Source organism: Eretmochelys imbricata, chromosome 9 (assembly GCF_965152235.1).
Source record: "Eretmochelys imbricata isolate rEreImb1 chromosome 9, rEreImb1.hap1, whole genome shotgun sequence".
In the NCBI taxonomy this organism is placed as follows: Eukaryota; Metazoa; Chordata; order Testudines; family Cheloniidae; genus Eretmochelys; species Eretmochelys imbricata.
Genome location: NC_135580.1, coordinates 72971255 through 72988845, shown reverse-complemented (window position 1 = coordinate 72988845; position 17591 = coordinate 72971255). Strand labels below are relative to the sequence as shown.

Genomic DNA, 17591 nt, shown 5'->3' with positions numbered 1-17591 from the left:
ATTCTTATAATACTTTTACCTATTTTGACCCGAGTGTTTGACCAACATTCTGGGTGTGGTGGTTGTTTCTGTTAGGAGGAGAAATTGATGACAGAATCAGATATTGCTTCGATGCAATCGTGATTTGTTTTGTTATTTAAATACAAATAATGTACAAAGGCCTGTTTTCCTGAACACAGTAAGAATCAAACAGCAGGAGGCAGTCTTTTTACTGACAGTTCCAAGCCTCTTTCCAGTTAACACTGTGCCCAAAAAGCTCTTTCTCTGGGCTTTATCTCAGAAATATGCTCCTGCTACTGTTCTGATTGTCTCCTTGCTTTCTCCTTCTCTGCCTATCTTGGGCTGCTTCTGCTTACAAATATAGACACCTCCACCAAACAATACCCAACCCCCTGCATTTGTATTCAGTTCCCAGTGCAATACCTCCATCCACATAGCTTTGACTGGCCTTGCAAGTGGCCGTGGCACCTGCAGTTTTAGACATTTTATTCCAAAATGAGTCTGACTGCTTCTTACATTTATCGTGAATGAAGGGCACTATCATGCCCACCAGATTCAATAAGGTTTCACCCCAACTCAATAATAGTATTTATATTATTGATCATTCCAGATTTTATGGTACCTGGGAATTCAAACATAGCAAATTCCATTTCCTTTTAATACTGGAAAATACCACTGGATGTCAAAGTAGTAAATAAATGCTCTGGTATGTCTATATGAATATCACTGGTCCCAGCATCTGACACATGCTGTGCAGAGATTACTAATATAATTGGAGTTGTATGTAGAAAGCAAACAGTCACTGGGGAAGGTGGGTCTAATATTCTCAATGATGAAAGGAAGAGTTGGAATGGAAGACTAGATACTTAAGTCACTGCTAGGAAATTACATTTTTATTAGACTGGGTGTAAAACAAAACTCCAAGTCCAAACTCCCTCAGACTTCGTGAAATGCAAATCCAAAACTAGTCCAAATTTCACTGCTGATCCCTCAGCCTGATTCTGCCTACACTGGGTGGTATAGTGACATCAATGGGACTGCTCACTCTCATTGAGGATAGCAGGATCAGGACGTTTAAAATTTTATGATCCAAACATTTTCACATTTTGGATATGGAGCTATAATTTTTGTAACGGACCCATTTCTGGTATTTTCCTCTCCTGGCTCCACAGAGCTTGAATGTCAGCTGATGAGTATCTTTGTTATGAAAGCATTATTTAGAGTTTACTTAGAACTATTTAATGAAGTCTTTGCACTATATTTATTTTCCAGCCACAATTCAAAAGCGCTTGAAGAAAGAGAAAAAAGCAAAGAGAAAATTGCAGGAAGCCCTGGAGTTTGAATCAAAGAGGAGAGAACAAGTGGAACAGGCACTTAAACAGGCCACGTCGGGCGATGGTCTCAGGATGTTAAATGGTAACGTTTTAGTTGGACTTTGACAATTAAGTTAGAATTATGCTTATCAGTTCTAATTAGCTGGAAAATATAAAATAGCACTAGAGATGCAAAAAACAGTCTAGTTTTTAAACACGAGCCTTGTCCAGAAATAATTAAAAACCAAATTTAAGTCGTCAAGTACTCTGGGTCATGAATTAAACAAGAAAAAATAAGTAAGTGTAGATCTAGAAAGAGAGAGGAGGGCAGACATACAAATAATGCAGGAATGCCAAGACATACTACACATTATTACCCTAGAAACCTGTTATAGTGATGGCTGGGGCTGTGAGAAACTTGTTGGTTTGAAGGAGTACTTGTGGCACCTAAGAGACTAACCAATTTATTTGAGCATAAGCTTTTGGCTAGTCTCTAAGGTGCCACAAGTCCTCCTTTTCTTTTTGCGAATACAGACTAACACGGCTGCTACTCTGAAACTTGTTGGTTTGAGTTTGCATGAGGTTCTGTGACTTTCCCATCTGTGCAGATTCAGTTTCATGACTATTGAATTTCCTTCTAAAAGTTCAGCTTGTTCAAACTCACGATGAACTTGTTCAAACTGAAGACTTATTAAGCTTACTACAGGCTTGTCTACACTGGCAACATTAAAGCGCTGCCACGGCAGTGCTTTAACGTGGCTTGTGTGGTTGCAGCAGAGCACGGGGAGAGAGCTTTCCCGGCGCTCTAAAACACCCACCTCCACGAGGGGCATAGCTCGGAACGCGCTTCCAGCACTGGTGCACTGTCTACACTGGCACGTTACAGCGCTGAAACGTGCAGCGCTCATGGGGGTGGTTTTTCACACCCTGAGGGATAAAGGTGCAGCGCTGTAAAGTGCCAGTGTAGACAAGCCCTACATGGTGTAAATCTTTGTGACTGTTTAGGTTCACAGCCTTCTCAAGTAGTGTAAAACAAAACCACACAATTGCCAGAAATGTGTGAATAACAAAGGACAAAAAGTTCTATCAAGTGATATTAAAAAATATTGACTCTAAAGAGATCTGAACAAAAGTTAGCACTTCTGTTTCTGTGTTTGAAACTGAAACTAGCTAGTTTTCACTTAGTTTCAGATTCTGTAGCAAAAGGTTTACACAGCCAGTCAACTGATGACTGTGTTGGATAAACTGAATCTTTATATAACCTAAGATCCATTTGCTTGATTTTTTTCAGAGGTGCCAAGGATCTGCAACTCCCATTGACTTCACTGGAATTTGTAGATGCTCAGCATTTCTGAAAATCAATTCAGGGTTGTCAATACTCCACTAATTTTATCAGCATATAGTTAAATCTACAATTAGTTGTGCTCCTTTAGACATTTAGACAACTTCTTAATTTGCAATCAGGTAGATGTCTATACGTTAACACCTTCAAGAAGCACAAATGCTTGAAGTGAGCTGTAGCTCACGAAAGCTTATGTTCAAATAAATTTGTTAGTCTCTAAGGTGCCACAAGTACTCCTTTTCTTTTTGTATTTAGATGTTAGTCTGATTTCACTGGCAAATCAGGTAGCTCATTAGCACCCAACACCACAATTTAATTGCAGATACAATTTTATGCACATAAAATTTGAAGGGTGATTTGTGAGGAATTTTTTTTTTTTTTTTACATTAACTCTGATGGTCTGTCCCTGTAACAGATACTAGTGTTAGTTACAGGTGATTTTGTTGTTTTATGAACAAACAGCATATATTTTAAAAGGCTAATAAAACCCTTCAGAAATATGTGCTGAATGCCCCCAGATAATTAGGAAAGGAGGCCATTCACGTTATTGCGAGTTTAAAACACAGCCTTTGTTCTTATTTATTCCTTCAGATCTATGACATTCAGACCAGTGACTCTCTCCCTGTGCGATGTATCAGCATGCACTCTGCTGGTGACATCGGACCCATACAAATGCCAGTATGGGTAAGGAAAGCCCATTTGGCTACAGTCATTTGTGATTTTTGTTTGGTAAATATTATTCTATATATATGATAAAAATATTAAAAACTTTGCAATACTGTACAAGTATGGAATTTACCTTCTTGTGTGGCGCTGCACTGGTCCCTAATGAGGATTTAGTGGTGGTTGTGATGTGACCAGCTGAGTGCATGCTGGTCCATAATACCAAACAAGTACTGGCAAGTCTGGATGTCACAGACCTAAAGGAGTTAAAAATAAAGGTAAGTTTTAAACTAGCAGAATAGTTATTGGGGTATTTAGCACAACATTCTAAAATTGTATGACTCCTTAAACTATATTTACAGGTCCCTTTTAAATGGGCTCTACCGAAGTTTCTAAGTGCTGTATTATAAAGGGAAAGCAGATGTTTCCACAGGATGGGGGAGGGCATGAATTCCAATCACATACTCCTCATGTTAATCCTTGATGGCATTGAGTGGTATAGTGGCATCTGTTATCCCAACACTCCTGGGTGTTTGAGCCCCAAAGCACCCACAAACACTGCCTACAAAGACATTATCAGCATTAAACTATGGTTCAGGCGTGTATATGTGTGTGTGTTACATCGTTAGAACATCACTCCTAACTTGGGAATAAGAGTGCAATCAGTTTGATGGGAGTTTCCTTTCAGAGATTTGGAAGTGCTTCACATTTCAAATTATTAAACATATATAATTTTGCTTTGGGACCTAAAGCAGTCTTAGAAAAGACTTGGAAAGAAATCTTATACAATTTCTGCTTGAAGTGTGTGTGAGTGTGTGTCTGTATATATATATACACATATATACACACACACACAGTAGAGGTTAATACAAGCTTGAGAAAAAACATTTAAATAACTATAACATATATATGATATACTGCTAGTATTCTTTAGGGGGATATTTTAAAGACATTATCATGACATAAAATTAGGGCAAGGAGGAAACAGTGTACAATGGCTGCAAATCATGCCATTTGACACTCTCAACGGCATTGGCTGCCCTATCTACAATTTTGCTTTGCAAGTACGCTGCTAGGATGGGGCAATTTAGTTTAGTATTTTCCACATCTTAATTTCCATTTTTTTGATGCGAGAGATAGCACCAGTACTCCAAAAGAGAATTTCATTGACATATTAATAACATATGCTGAGAATCACCAGAGAATATGTGCAGTATGTTAAAAATAATTCACTATAAGACTGGAAGTACTTTTTCACATTTGGTAAACAATTTACTACTGGAAATTCTGTGAAATGCCAATGTTTTATGCAGGACTAGTGTAAGTTAAAGATCATCCTGGTTTGCAATAGCTGCATCAAGGAAAGACAAAGACATTAATCTTAAGTGTCACATTTTTCAGATGCTGGAATCCCAGACATGGAAATAGAACACAATGGAACTCAACATGACAGTGCAGCAATGCAAGGTGCAGTATACTTCACGCTGTTATTTAAAAATCTATAATTTGTGGTATTCCAGAGAAATGAGATTCATTGCAGCATCAGCTTGGTCTAATTTTTCATGGCTGATGACAAATGCAGAAATTGCAGAACAGTCTGTTAGTTCATTTTTTGTTTAATCTAGAAAACAATTTAAAAAACACAGTAAATTTAGATGTGCTGGTATTAAATTATTTTTAATATAGTGTAAGCAAATCTCATACTTCACTGCCAAACTAGCACGTATGTAGGTTTAATCCAAAAGGTGTAATATCCTTGTGATTTTACATGCCTTTTAGAATTGCACATCTTTTGAGATAGTTTTAGTCTCTCTGTTTACCCTCATGTAAATCAGAGGGTTGTGTACACAAATATATACATACCATATATATTTAAAATCATCATTAGAAGTGCAAATATAGCTAAGCACAAATGCCAAAATTATTACACAGAATAGTGTCTATAGATATCCAAGAATCTTTTTGTATGTTGGTGCACACGTCTAGTATTAACAGCACCACAGAATCACAATTTCAGCTCTAACAGAAGGTTAGGTCCAACCACGAAAAAAGTTTTTCTTTCCTTCATGCAGCAAAATAAGAGTAGAAATATTACCAGAACTCCTCTTAAACATAGTATATCACTTGTAACAAATGACTGCCCTAGAGCCTTTCCAGACAATTCTGTTCATACATAAAGCTTAGATAGTACTCTTACAAATCCACAATGAGCTTGTAAAATGGCTATTACGAAGCCCTCTCTAGCTAATACAGTATTAAGATTTGTTTTGGCTTTCACTGCAATTCTGCTCTGTAGCTCTGTGTCCCATATCCTTTTACTCTATGTTGATACTGTATTATCTTTTTCCATTTTCTTTTGATTACAGTTTTACAAAACTTGGCAGCTAAAACTGCCCTTTAGTCTTTAACAATTTAAATATATTCTCCATCACCATCTTCATTTTCTTGCTTTGTTTGTAGGGGTAACAATTCATGCATCCCTAATACAAAGCTATTTCCAAAAAATATCTACAGCTCATAGCAAAAAATCTCTGGCATCAGTGAAGGCTTTTCTTTTTCTGAATAGCAGCCGTGTTAGTCTGTATTCGCAAAAAGAAAAGGAGTACTTGTGGCACCTTAGAGACTAACCAATTTATTTGAGCATAAGCTTTCAGTGAAGTGAGCTGTAGCTCACGAAAGCTTATGCTCAATTAAATTTGTTGGTCTCCTAAGGTGCCACAAGTACTCCTTTTCTTTTTCTGTTGTCAGTAGCTCTGTTGGACAGAAATCTATCATTCACACAGTGCTTTTCCTTTGAAATTCAATTAGTTCCACTGCCAGTATCTCCTTAAGAAGGTTTAAAGGACAATTACAGAAATATTGCATGACCACCTTTCACAGTAATTAAGTCACATCATATTTTATGCTCATTTCTTAAAATGATTTTATTAATGCAAGCTGTTCATGTACTAGGATTCTGATATGCATTATAAATCTTTTCAGTTTAGTTGGTTCCTTTTCTCTATGTTAATTGATCTGTAATTTTGTCCCGATAGTCATAGATTCATAGATATTAAGGTCAGAAGGAACCATTATGATCATCTAGTCTGACCTCCTGCACAATGCAGGCCACAGAATCTCGCCCACCCACTCCTGCAAAAAACCTCTCACCTATGTCTGAGCTATTGAAGTCCTCAAATCGTGGTTTAAAGACTTCAAGGAGCAGAGAATCCTCCAGCAAGTGACCTGTGCCCCATGCTACAGAGGAAGGCGAAAAACCTCCAGGGCCTCTTCCAATCTGCCCTGGAGGAAAATGCCTTCCCAACCCCAAATATGGCGATCAGCTAAACCCTGAGCATGTGGGCAAGATCTGATGAAGTGAGCTGTAGCTCACGAAAGCTCATGCTCAAATAAATTGGTTAGTCTCTAAGGTGCCACAAGTACTCCTTTTCTATTCACCAGTCAGATACCCAGGAAAGAATTCTCTGTAGTCCAATCCATATATGTAACTTTCTCAATAATTATACCCACAATCCTCCTAAATGTTTAGTCTATCAGCTGAGTATGGCTTAACATGGATAAATCTTTTCAGCTGACAAATTAAAAAAGTAATAGTTGCTCTTGCGGTGACGCCCACTGCGTCGGTGAACGGTGAAGGAAAAGGGCGATGAACGCACACAAATACCGTTCCATTCCTCTTTCCATAACTTACTTGTGGGCCAGAAAGATAGCATGTCAACCTTTTTATCAACCAATCTCCGTTTCACATAAAACAAACATACTGGGTGTCATTAAGTGTACCTTCAGATCAATGATTTTTGCAAATGACATTCAAGTACCATTTGAGTAGTGCATTTTTGCTGATAAAAGCAAATTAAATTAGCACAACTACAAGTGTGCTGATAAAAACTAAAACTGAACAGCAGCCCCATTAGCTAACAAAGTAATATTTTCTCTTTACTGCTTTCTGCCATTTAGTTATTATCCTATTGGAAATCTAATTATAATCCTTTTACTCCCTAGTCAAACTTCACAGTTTTTGCAAGCTTAGCACTGACAAGTGATTTCATTACATTTGATTGCCCGCACCCAGATTGACTTAACTTCACTCAGAGACCTAAAAGCCCTCTCAGTTTCTCAGATTCCCTGTTTGCGCATTACAGCAACAGCTCCTTTAATTAATTAGCATGAACAGCAGTAACATGAACTGCTGAACAGAAAATAACATGATTTTATGATCGCAGGGAGACTTCTCCTTTTGCATGTTTATACCTTAGTTAACTTTTGTATGACTGTATTTCATTGTTGGGGATATTGATACAATCATCAAAGAACATTACCTTATTTTTTTATAAACAGATTAATACCAGGTGAAACAACACACAAAGTATGAAGGCCCCACATTTCAGTAAACAGATGACACTATTGGCGACCTGACCTTTCTGTAATTTAATAAAATATATTGAGAAATACACCATAAAATACAAGGGAAGGTGACACAATGCTACTGTAATTTTTGTTTTTGAAAAAGCCAGGACTAATATTTAACAAGAGGACTGTCAATAAACATCAATAACTTTTTGCTTCTTTACACATTTGGCAAAGATAAAGGACTATTTAACTTTAGAATTTATTTTGCCATCTATTATTTATTTATAAATCTGCTGGAACCCAACAGTTACTTTTTTAGTATCCCAATGTATCAAAGACAATTGTAAAATCCAGCCTCTGTGACAAACAGAAACCAGCCCAGTTTAAAAAAAAATCAGTTTAGTCCAACACTTTGTCACTGTACCAAGTTCTGCCTCCAGGTGCATCCTACACTGTTGCATTCAGTGGTGGTTGAGGTACTCAGCTTCTCATAAGAGAGAAGTTCAACACCTTGTGGGACTGAGTTCCATGGTCCTACTCCCACTGAAGTCAATTCCAGAGCTTCAGTAAGAACAGGCCAAGCCCTGTGAAAGTGTGTGTGTGGGTGTGTGTGTGTGTGTCGGGGTGGTGGTGGGGGGGTGAGGGAATCGGATCCGGCACTTTGAGACTGGCACCTTGCCTCTTCATTTAATAGAGCCGTAATATTTTTCCTGCTACCCAGCAGGCTCTCAAATATCTTCCCCCTCCTGCCCAAGCCTCATTTTATCTCTTCTATATATATCCTGCCTTGTCTCATTCATGCCTGTTCCCATAAAGTAGTCTTCTCACTCTGGTTGCATTGGTAGTTTCTGCAGGATCCTTAAACTGTGAGTGGAGTTAAAAAAAATTAGTGTGTCTGTCATTTCCTTTGTGTTCAACAGAACTTTTTGTTTTGTGAGACCCCTACATAGTGGTAGCTTCCCCAGGCAGACACATGATACCCCTCTGTTCTGCTAAATTAGTCCAAGCACCTCCCCCCATGCCAAGAACTCCTTTTAGAAAGTCAGTGGATCCACTGGTGTTTTCAGCCTTGGCTATCATGGATGAGTAAGGATTCCAGTGGTTCATTTGTACTACTTAATTTTGTAATGTTACAAGAATAATTTTTCTGAAAAAAATACTGTAATGGTTCAATTATTAAAGTGTCAGATGATCTCTTCCATGTATTGTAACAAAAGCATCAGAAATTAAGCCTATACTTGATATAAGGATAGCAAAAGCTATATGCATCTCATGAGACTTCTAAACCAAAGCAGCTTGTTTGCTAGTCACCAGCTAGGAGCTTACAATTCTCATACATTATTAAAGAACTCTTTAGAGTAAAATATAAATACAGTGGTTTTAAAATAACTATACCACTACTCTTAACCTGCATGTTAACTGGACATTTCATATGGAACATTTTTTGGGTGTGGGTGAACGAGAGAGTTGGTTTTGTTTTTTATTTTATGGAGAACTAGGGAAAAAAACTGAATTTTTTCAGAGATGAAGCTTCAGGAGGCTTGAATCTTGCCTCAGTGCTAACTACAACACTGTCTTGCTGTGTGTTCAAATGGGCATTTGTAGTCCAACACCTGCGTATCTTGTATTCAATGTATGGTCGACTTGCCCTTGACTTTTGTAACTCATTAAAAAAAAATCACATTTTAGGTACAGGTTGCTAGCCGTCTGCACAAGGATGTGCAAACCACAACAGCAGTGGGGTTAGGGAAACAGAAAAGGGACACGTCCTGTGTTAATAAGACAAATACAGTTTTTCATTAAAAAAACTGCAGAGAAAAGTGTTTTATAAAAAGGTGATTCTGTGCTTGTTTGCCTCCCTCATTTTTCTTAAAGGAGCACTGTCAAGAATAGTAGGCTGAAAATGTCAGACTTCGCACACTTATTTGGGGATGGGAAAGGAGACAGACCAGAAGAAATGGGCTTGCAGAAAAAAGAGGGATAAATTGTTAGGGGGCTTATTCCTTCACCCACTTACTTCCCTGGTCCTTCTCGCATGAACAGAGAGCAACAATACCCGAAGTCCAAAGGTGCAAACAATTCGATGTTTATTGGGGTAAACTTCCAGCAAGCATGATTCCAGTTTCCTTCCTTAGTGTCCCCCTTCCCAGCTCTGACACCACAGAGCCTTACCCCTGTATCCCTGTTCCCATTCCTGCCCTTAGCCAAACATGATTCCAATTTCCCCACCCCGTTCCCTGTTCCCATTTCCCCCTTTAGCAAAACATGATTCCAATTTCCACACCCCTGTTCCCATTTCCCCCACCACACACCCACTTCCTGATTGACTGCAGACTATATAGTAAAAAGAAAAGGAGTACTTGTGGCACCTTAGAGACTAACCAATTTATTTGAGCATGAGCTTTCGTGAGCTACAGCTCACTTCATCAGATGTAGCTCACGAAAGCTCATGCTCAAATAAATTGGTTAGTCTCTAAGGTGCCACAAGTACTCCTTTTCTTTTTGCGAATACAGACTAACATGGCTGTTACTCTGAAACCAGACTATATAGTAAAACTTGAGTTCTGCGTAGCTGTACCTTAACCAATCATTTTCCTGAAATTTAACTAACCAATCCTAACATATTGTAACATGATTATGTAACCAATTATATCCCACACCTTAATTAGTTTACACCCAGCAAAATTAATTATACAGCAGACAGGAACAATCACAGAACCAGACAGAAATTATACAGACAAACAATAGCGAAGTGGGAACTATAATGACAAAACAATACAGAAGTGAGGATTTCACATCCCAGCTATTGATAAGTGAGTTCTTGCCAGACAGGATGCTATCAAACTAAGTTTCCTTTTACATTTTCTAGGCACTTCCCTTTCTCTGGAGGTGACAGGCACTATCAGGACAGGATTGTATTCCTAATAGCCCAATAGCACCTTATTTCAATGTGACTACTTTGGAATGTGAGGAGGTGACCAGTCGCTTCCCAGCTTATGGCTGCCTCTGTTGCTTAGCCAAAGGCCTTAGCCTAGGAACAGGGCCTCAGACTGTCACAGTAAGAGAAGGACCTTACACCAGCAGACAGTGATTTTGATTCTTTCTTTCTTTCTTTCTTTCTTTCTTTCTTTTATACCTCTATAACTAGCTAAGTGATAAGAATACACCTAAATTCTTAGAGTATAGGCCTTTACAGACAGGCCTGAATAGCTACATCCTAAAATTAAGTATGAAATTTGAAAATATATGGAAATGGTAACTACTGCATGTAGATTTTGTTCCATTTAATATAAATTAAGCCTTCAAAATGATTAAACAATTACGTTGTGGAAAAAAGAGAAATACACATACCTTCAAATGACCACTCTGTTAGGAAAGAAAACATAATCCTACAGGAAAATTACAATAATTAAGACAGGATATGGCTCACATAGGAACTGTGAGATCTTTACTTACGTTATACATTGCAGGAGGTGGGGGGAAGCTTTCTAAAGGTCTTGCTTATTAAGCGAGTCATGCATTTCACTGTAGGTTGTAAAACAGTATAAAATGCACAGGGGGCTCATAAGCATTTTTCAGTGTTAGGGAATATCATTTATGCACTTTTTATATTGTCAATATTACCCCTAGAGAATGAGATTAAGCTTTAAACTACTGTAAATCTACAGAGTTGCTCACCTTTGTGTAATTTCATTTTTTAATAGAATGAAGCCAACATAAATGAATATTTGATTAAGGGATAAACCTAATAAAAGAATACATTTATTGCACACAGATTTATTCAAATCTTGACTATATAATACCATAAAATGCTATGTCGGTTGCAGTTGGCTATGGGGACGAGATACTGAATATTCTTCAGTACTATGAATTTTTGTCCGTATCTCATTGCCTTTCTCCTACAAACTGCATCAAGGATGTTTTTAAAACTTAAACTTCTTGTAGGTGGGGGTTGTGTGGAATTAGAGAATGCCATACAGTGAAGTTTAATAGCACAACTAGTAATACAGAATTGTTTCTGATGTCTGATAAATGCTCTTGAAACAAGAAACATTTAAATTACTCATTATCTGTATATTACCAAACAGAACCTTGTAGACATAGGATGGCCATAATATACCAAAGTCTCCATATTCAGATTCATATTTACAATCACTAAGCTTCACCAAAGTCATTAAGGGAATGCCAATTCTGAATGAAGTGTTGGTATTTGAATATAAACTCCACATACCTACTGGTGGTATACTTGCAAACATGCTAGAACAGAGATTGTCAGCTTTGTGTGGTAAATAGAGCTGTAATGTGTAAAAACAAAAAAAATCCAACAGCCCCAGGTCTAGAAGAATGACTGGGAATGAGGAGGTCTAATTCTAGTCCCCGCTGTTTGTCTTTACGAGCACAGTGTGTGAATTCTACTTCATTTTGCCTCAGAATACTCCTATGAAGTGAAGTAATGGCATTGCTTCCATTTAACAGATTGGAAAACTGAAGTTTAGAGAAGTTAGTGCCAAAATTTAAATAGCAAGCCAGTTTCAGTATTAAAATCCAGACCCCTAGACAATATTTCCCTCATGCAAGTTATTTAATCATTGCCGACCCTCAGATTTTAAATATTTATAATAGAGTTATTAACATTTACCAAGAATAAAATCAAGAAATATAGTGCATTTTAGATGTCCACAGAACTAGGCCTCAACAGAAGTGCTTTAGGTAGAACACCTTAAACCAGAGAATTGGAATTAGTCTCAACACTGAGCAGTAGTTGGTGCTACAGCTTCCCTAAAAGGTGAGCTGAAAAAAAGCAGGTTTTCCAGATAAATGTGTCCAGATTAAGCAAAGTGTATATTTAGCACTTTGCTTGTGCCTTTTGTCACAGAATCTCTCAGGGTGAAATTCAACACTGTGTGAAGGGCCAATACAAGGCCTATGTTTCACTTAAGTGCCACTGAAACCACACAATAATGTTTATGTGGAACTTAGAGTGCATAGCCCCATGTACTAGCCCTTTGCATATGGTGAATTTCACCCAGCATGCACAGCAGAGGAGCGTAAGTTAGTACAGCTGGGTAATTACATACTGACTAATAATTTGGAATGCTTTTACATACAGCCTCTCCCATTCCAAGTGAGACGAACTAGCTGAACTGTTCACAGCAAAATGTTTTTCATCCAAGTGTACCCATTTTTCAAATGTACAAACATTTGCAAAATTGGAGTTAGTTTAAGAAATTTTAAAACAAAATTCTATTATTTTTTCTATTCAGATGGCTATATAAAAATCGGAGCTATTTTTCACATTTCCTAACTGGGTTGGTTTAATGCATCATTGTTCCAGTTACTGACTAGCTGACGAAAAGGCATTTCATTTTGTATAAGTCACTGTTGAAAAGCTTGTGAAACGTTAAAAAAGAGCCACAAAAATCTCTCTGAAATGTTTGCATATTTGTAAAAGTACATGAATCCTTAAAAAGAAAAGGAGTACTTGTGGCACCTTAGAGACTAACCAATTTATTTGAGCATGAGCTTTCGTGAGCTACAGCTCACTTCATCGGATGAAGTGAGCTGTAGCTCACGAAAGCTCATGCTCAAATAAATTGGTTAGTCTCTAAGGTGCCACAAGTACTCCTTTTCTTTTTGCGAATACAGACTAACACGGCTGTTACTCTGAAATGAATCCTTAGATACCCTTCAACCTGTCTCTTGTCACAACAAAAGCTTTCTGTTTAATTTGTTTATTGTGAGAAGAAGGAACTCTTTCATGAGATCTTTCATGTCCTCTTTCCCCTCAACAAAGTAACTTTTGCCCTGAGGCAGTGTCTCAGACTGAATTACTATCTTTTTGTCACATAAAAACAAATTAAAAAAAAAAAAGTCAAAAACCAAACGAAAACATTTTGGTTCAGGTCAAATAAAATGTTTTGTTTGACCTGAAACTATTTTCTTCTCAGTTTCACCCAAAATGCATTATTATTTTTATTTTTTGGAATTGTGTGTTAACTGAAAAGCCAGTATACAGCCAGCTGTCCATATAAACCCAACCCTGTGAATGTGCTCTCTGAATGCTATGTACCCTTACAGCCAGATAAACAAAAGGTATTCAGGGGCCTAAAGCTGCAGATTGGTGTCTGGTGGGATTTTTCAAGAGTGCCTAAGAACTGGTCTGACTGGTATAGGAATACTGGGTCACTACACTCGAAAGTACTCCCAGTGTGGATGTAATGATATCAGCAAGCCTTCCACCATGAGACAAACACACTAGACTGGAAAAAGCACAGGTTTGCTGGTATAATTGCAACTACACTAGGGCATTCTGATTGCACAGGTATGTTGGTCAGGGATCACGCGTCGTCTTACCCTGACTGACATACAGACGGCTGTAGCGTAGCTCTACACTAAAGTGAGTTCGGTGTCTAACTCAAATGAAAGTCAATGAGCATTAGGCACCAATTCCTAGTGGAATTTACAAAAGTGCCTATTTGCATCTTTAGGCACCTACATACTTTTGAAAATCTTGCTTCTGGGGACTAGGAAGGAAGCCACTTCCTTACAGATTACGGAGCTTTTGTGTTACTAAATCAGGTCTCCCACATATATACTAAGCCCCTGGGACTAACTAGGGCCCTTCTGAAGGCATTTCTATGATTTTCAATGACAATCAATATCTGCTATGTCAATAGATCCAGATGAGTACCGATGCATTAGTTAAACGTACAACATAAAAATAGGAGACATAATCTACAGCCTGCTGTGTGAGGAACTCTTGTGAATCTGCTTTAAAAAAAGCCACAAGATGTGCATGTCTACCAACCCATACCCCAAACTTTCTCATATAAATCTTAAGATACTAAACGTTATCAGTCATAGATTCCCCAAAAATCATTTCTCTAACTTCTGCTGAGGTTCTCAGGCTCTCAGACATTCCTTGGGAGATGTTTTTCTCTGGCTCTTCTTGAGCTTTATTCTTGTTTACATCCAAAATATATATTAGATCATCTCTGCTTGGAGAGTAGGAGCCCTCTTAAAAACACGAAACATTCAATTACTAATTAGCTGTTTCCCGTTCCTAATGAAGTGAGCATGTCAGATTTGGATTAAAATTCAGCTACTGCTCTCCTCTGTTTATGGTTCCAGATGTTTTTGTTTTATCTAGGAGCTTACTTTGACAGCTACTGCTAAATGATAAATCACTCATATTATAGCTGAAATGCATTTTGAAATTGAAATGTGGCAAACTTTGAGATTGCTCCAAGGATCTGTGTCAGTTAGCAGGTCAATACTGGTTCTTTCCTTATGAGTATTCAGTATTGGCATATGTAAAACAGTAATGGGATAGAAGTCAACATTGTACAGAATGCTACTCAAGATGATCATTTTGCTACCATCTTCAGAATCAGAACTAGTAGGTTTAGCTGTATGAATTGTTGATTCACTGTTTATTGGATAGGAATATGGATTCATATTACTTTGGCTTTCTGTGGGTATTTTAACATTTATTTATTTTTGGGCATAAAGCTGCTGAATGTGAAGATCACACATGATAGGCTCTATACACAAGCACATTTTGCATGATATGTGTGGGTGGATTTCTGTTTGTCTCTGCAAATAAAGACAATAATTAAATGAGTTGTGTGTGTGTGTGTGTGTGTGTGTGTGTGTGTGTGTGCGGGGGGTGTTCTGAGTGAAACACCATTTTTCTAAGGAACACATATTGATTTACTGCTGTTACCATGTTGATTTTCAGCGTAGTTTTATTCTTCAAAAGCACGGCTTTGCAGAAGGCTTTGTTGGGTCTGTAATAGTCACATTTTACTCTGCCCAACATAAACTACATTAATTTCTGTGGTACTCTGAACACTGCATTAAGTACATGGTTCTATCCTCTGAAACAGAAGTAAAAACAGAGGAAAAACTGTCAGTTAAGTTTTAAGGATTCTATACCTAAGGGAACAGTGGCTTCTCTCTTCTTTGCTGTAACCATATTTGGTCTCACTAGAAGCATACCAGGTTCTACAGTGTGGCTGATTTCAACAGATTTACAAAGCAGCCCGAGGGCTGTAGTGCGGAGATAAGAATCTGTCCCATTAGTGTGAGGTACAAAGAGGGGATAAGTCAGTCAGGAATTGGAGGGGAAGAGAAACATTGTTCTCAATTCTCCATTTTTTTCAAATGTGTAGGACCAAAATCTGCCTTGCCGCTCCCTTGCCATGCAGTGCCGTGAGACTGTCAGTGTGGAATTTGGCCATGGAGTGGACTTTTAAGTTTAGAACTAAAACTGTTCCCCATTTGGTTTTAAAATTGTCCTATAGGGGTAAAAATAAGAGATATGATTAAATCTAGCTTTTTGTCAAGTCATTGATAGTGGCTACCAGTTTTCAGGGGATGCACAACCCAAACCCAGATACTCACAGCTGCCATGAAGAGGGAGTTTCGCTGTGGGGGGAGAAGGGATCATGACTCTAGGATCAGGGCTGGGTTTAACTAAAACGGGTCAAAAGTGGAATTTAGCAAGTGAGGGTATGCTGAAGAAGCTGAGGGTGGGAGTAAGTCTGGGGCTATGATGGGGTTGTAGGAGGGAGCTGGTTTGAGACTAACGCTGAGGTTGGAAAGAATGGCAGAAGTCAGATGGGGCAGCAGATGGCAGCAGGAGCTGAGGTGATACATGGCAGTAGATATTTAAAATATTTAATGTCCAGTCTCTACTGTGTTTGTTTATAATGAGAGATTGCTGGGATTAAAAGTATTTGTAAACCAATTTGAAAGTCTACAACTCATACCATATATAGGAGGCTAGTCAATGCACCAAATAGGTGGATCTGCTTGAATACTAAGCTTATTTCCAACTGTGACATACACAAGAGGCTATCTTTCTAGTTCCTTCTAAGGCCCCAATCACTAAAGTACATGGGCACCTGTTTTCCAGAGGTAAAAGACACTCAACCCAAGAGCTGTCACTTAAAGATCAGATCATTTAAACTGCATGGTTAAAGAATCCTAAATGTTTCATTTATAGAATATATAAATCACTATATAACCAACTTTTTTTTTTTTTTCAGAAAACAGAACATACGTCAAACCTACTATTATGTACTGAAGGAAGCTATTGTTGAAAAATATATAATGATCACTATTTGAAGACCATATAGTACATGAAAGACATCCCTTCCAACCTTTGATGCCTTCAGTACTGCGTGAAGGATTTGTAGCATGAAACTTGAAGGACAATTTCAAGCAATTTACTGTTGCTGCATCGAAAACTGCCGTATTGTCATTAAGATATACTGAGACTTTTTACAAGCTTACCATACCAAACCAAGCCTGTTGCAACTGATCATTTTTAGGTCCCAGAAGATAGAAAGAAGTTGTAGTATTTTTAAGCACATAAAGGAATTATTCCCCAAAAGAGCTAACTTTTTTTTTTTAAAAGGAGGTAGTGATTATTGTATAGCAATGGCACAATGATTTTATTAAGCCGCAAATGTTCTCACTGGCTGTACATCATACAAGTCCAGTTTATCACTGAAACCGTTCAACATAGAGCTGTTTCAACTGTGTTTATAAATTAAGCTTTGTTTACTGAAGCTGATACTCAATATATTACCTTTGAAAGAAAAATGTGTGTACATTTTTTAAAACAATGATGTAAAAATTGTCCTTTCATTAGACGACCAATTCAAGAGTGTGAGCTAAACCCTAATAGCTGACGTAATATGAGGATTATAATTGATGCTTTTTTATGCTCAGTTCAGCTTGGCTTTTGGTCTTTTAAGATAAAAAATGAATATGCAGTAGAGTGTTAGATAATGGAAACTTTTAAGTATGGGTTCTCTGTTGTACCATATTAAGTTAAAGTACACATTCTTTGTTAAAATGTTCTTGCTAAGAATACAGTATTAAAAACTTTTTGTTTGACTTTGGAAATCTTA

At 37.7% G+C, this 17591-nt stretch overlaps 1 protein-coding gene across 1 annotated transcript in view; it reads left to right on the top strand.

Annotated features, from left to right (window-relative positions):
* Positions 1-17178, top strand: part of DACH2 (dachshund family transcription factor 2) — a 472015-nt gene extending 454837 nt beyond the window's left edge. Inside the window, exons 9-11 of the mRNA XM_077826384.1 lie at positions 1273-1416; positions 4720-4785; positions 16722-17178. Coding sequence (XP_077682510.1) covers positions 1273-1416; positions 4720-4785; positions 16722-16759 — 248 coding nt within the window. The 3' untranslated portion in view covers positions 16760-17178. The remainder of the gene's footprint in view (positions 1-1272; positions 1417-4719; positions 4786-16721) is intronic.
* The last annotated feature ends 413 nt before the right edge of the window (positions 17179-17591 follow it).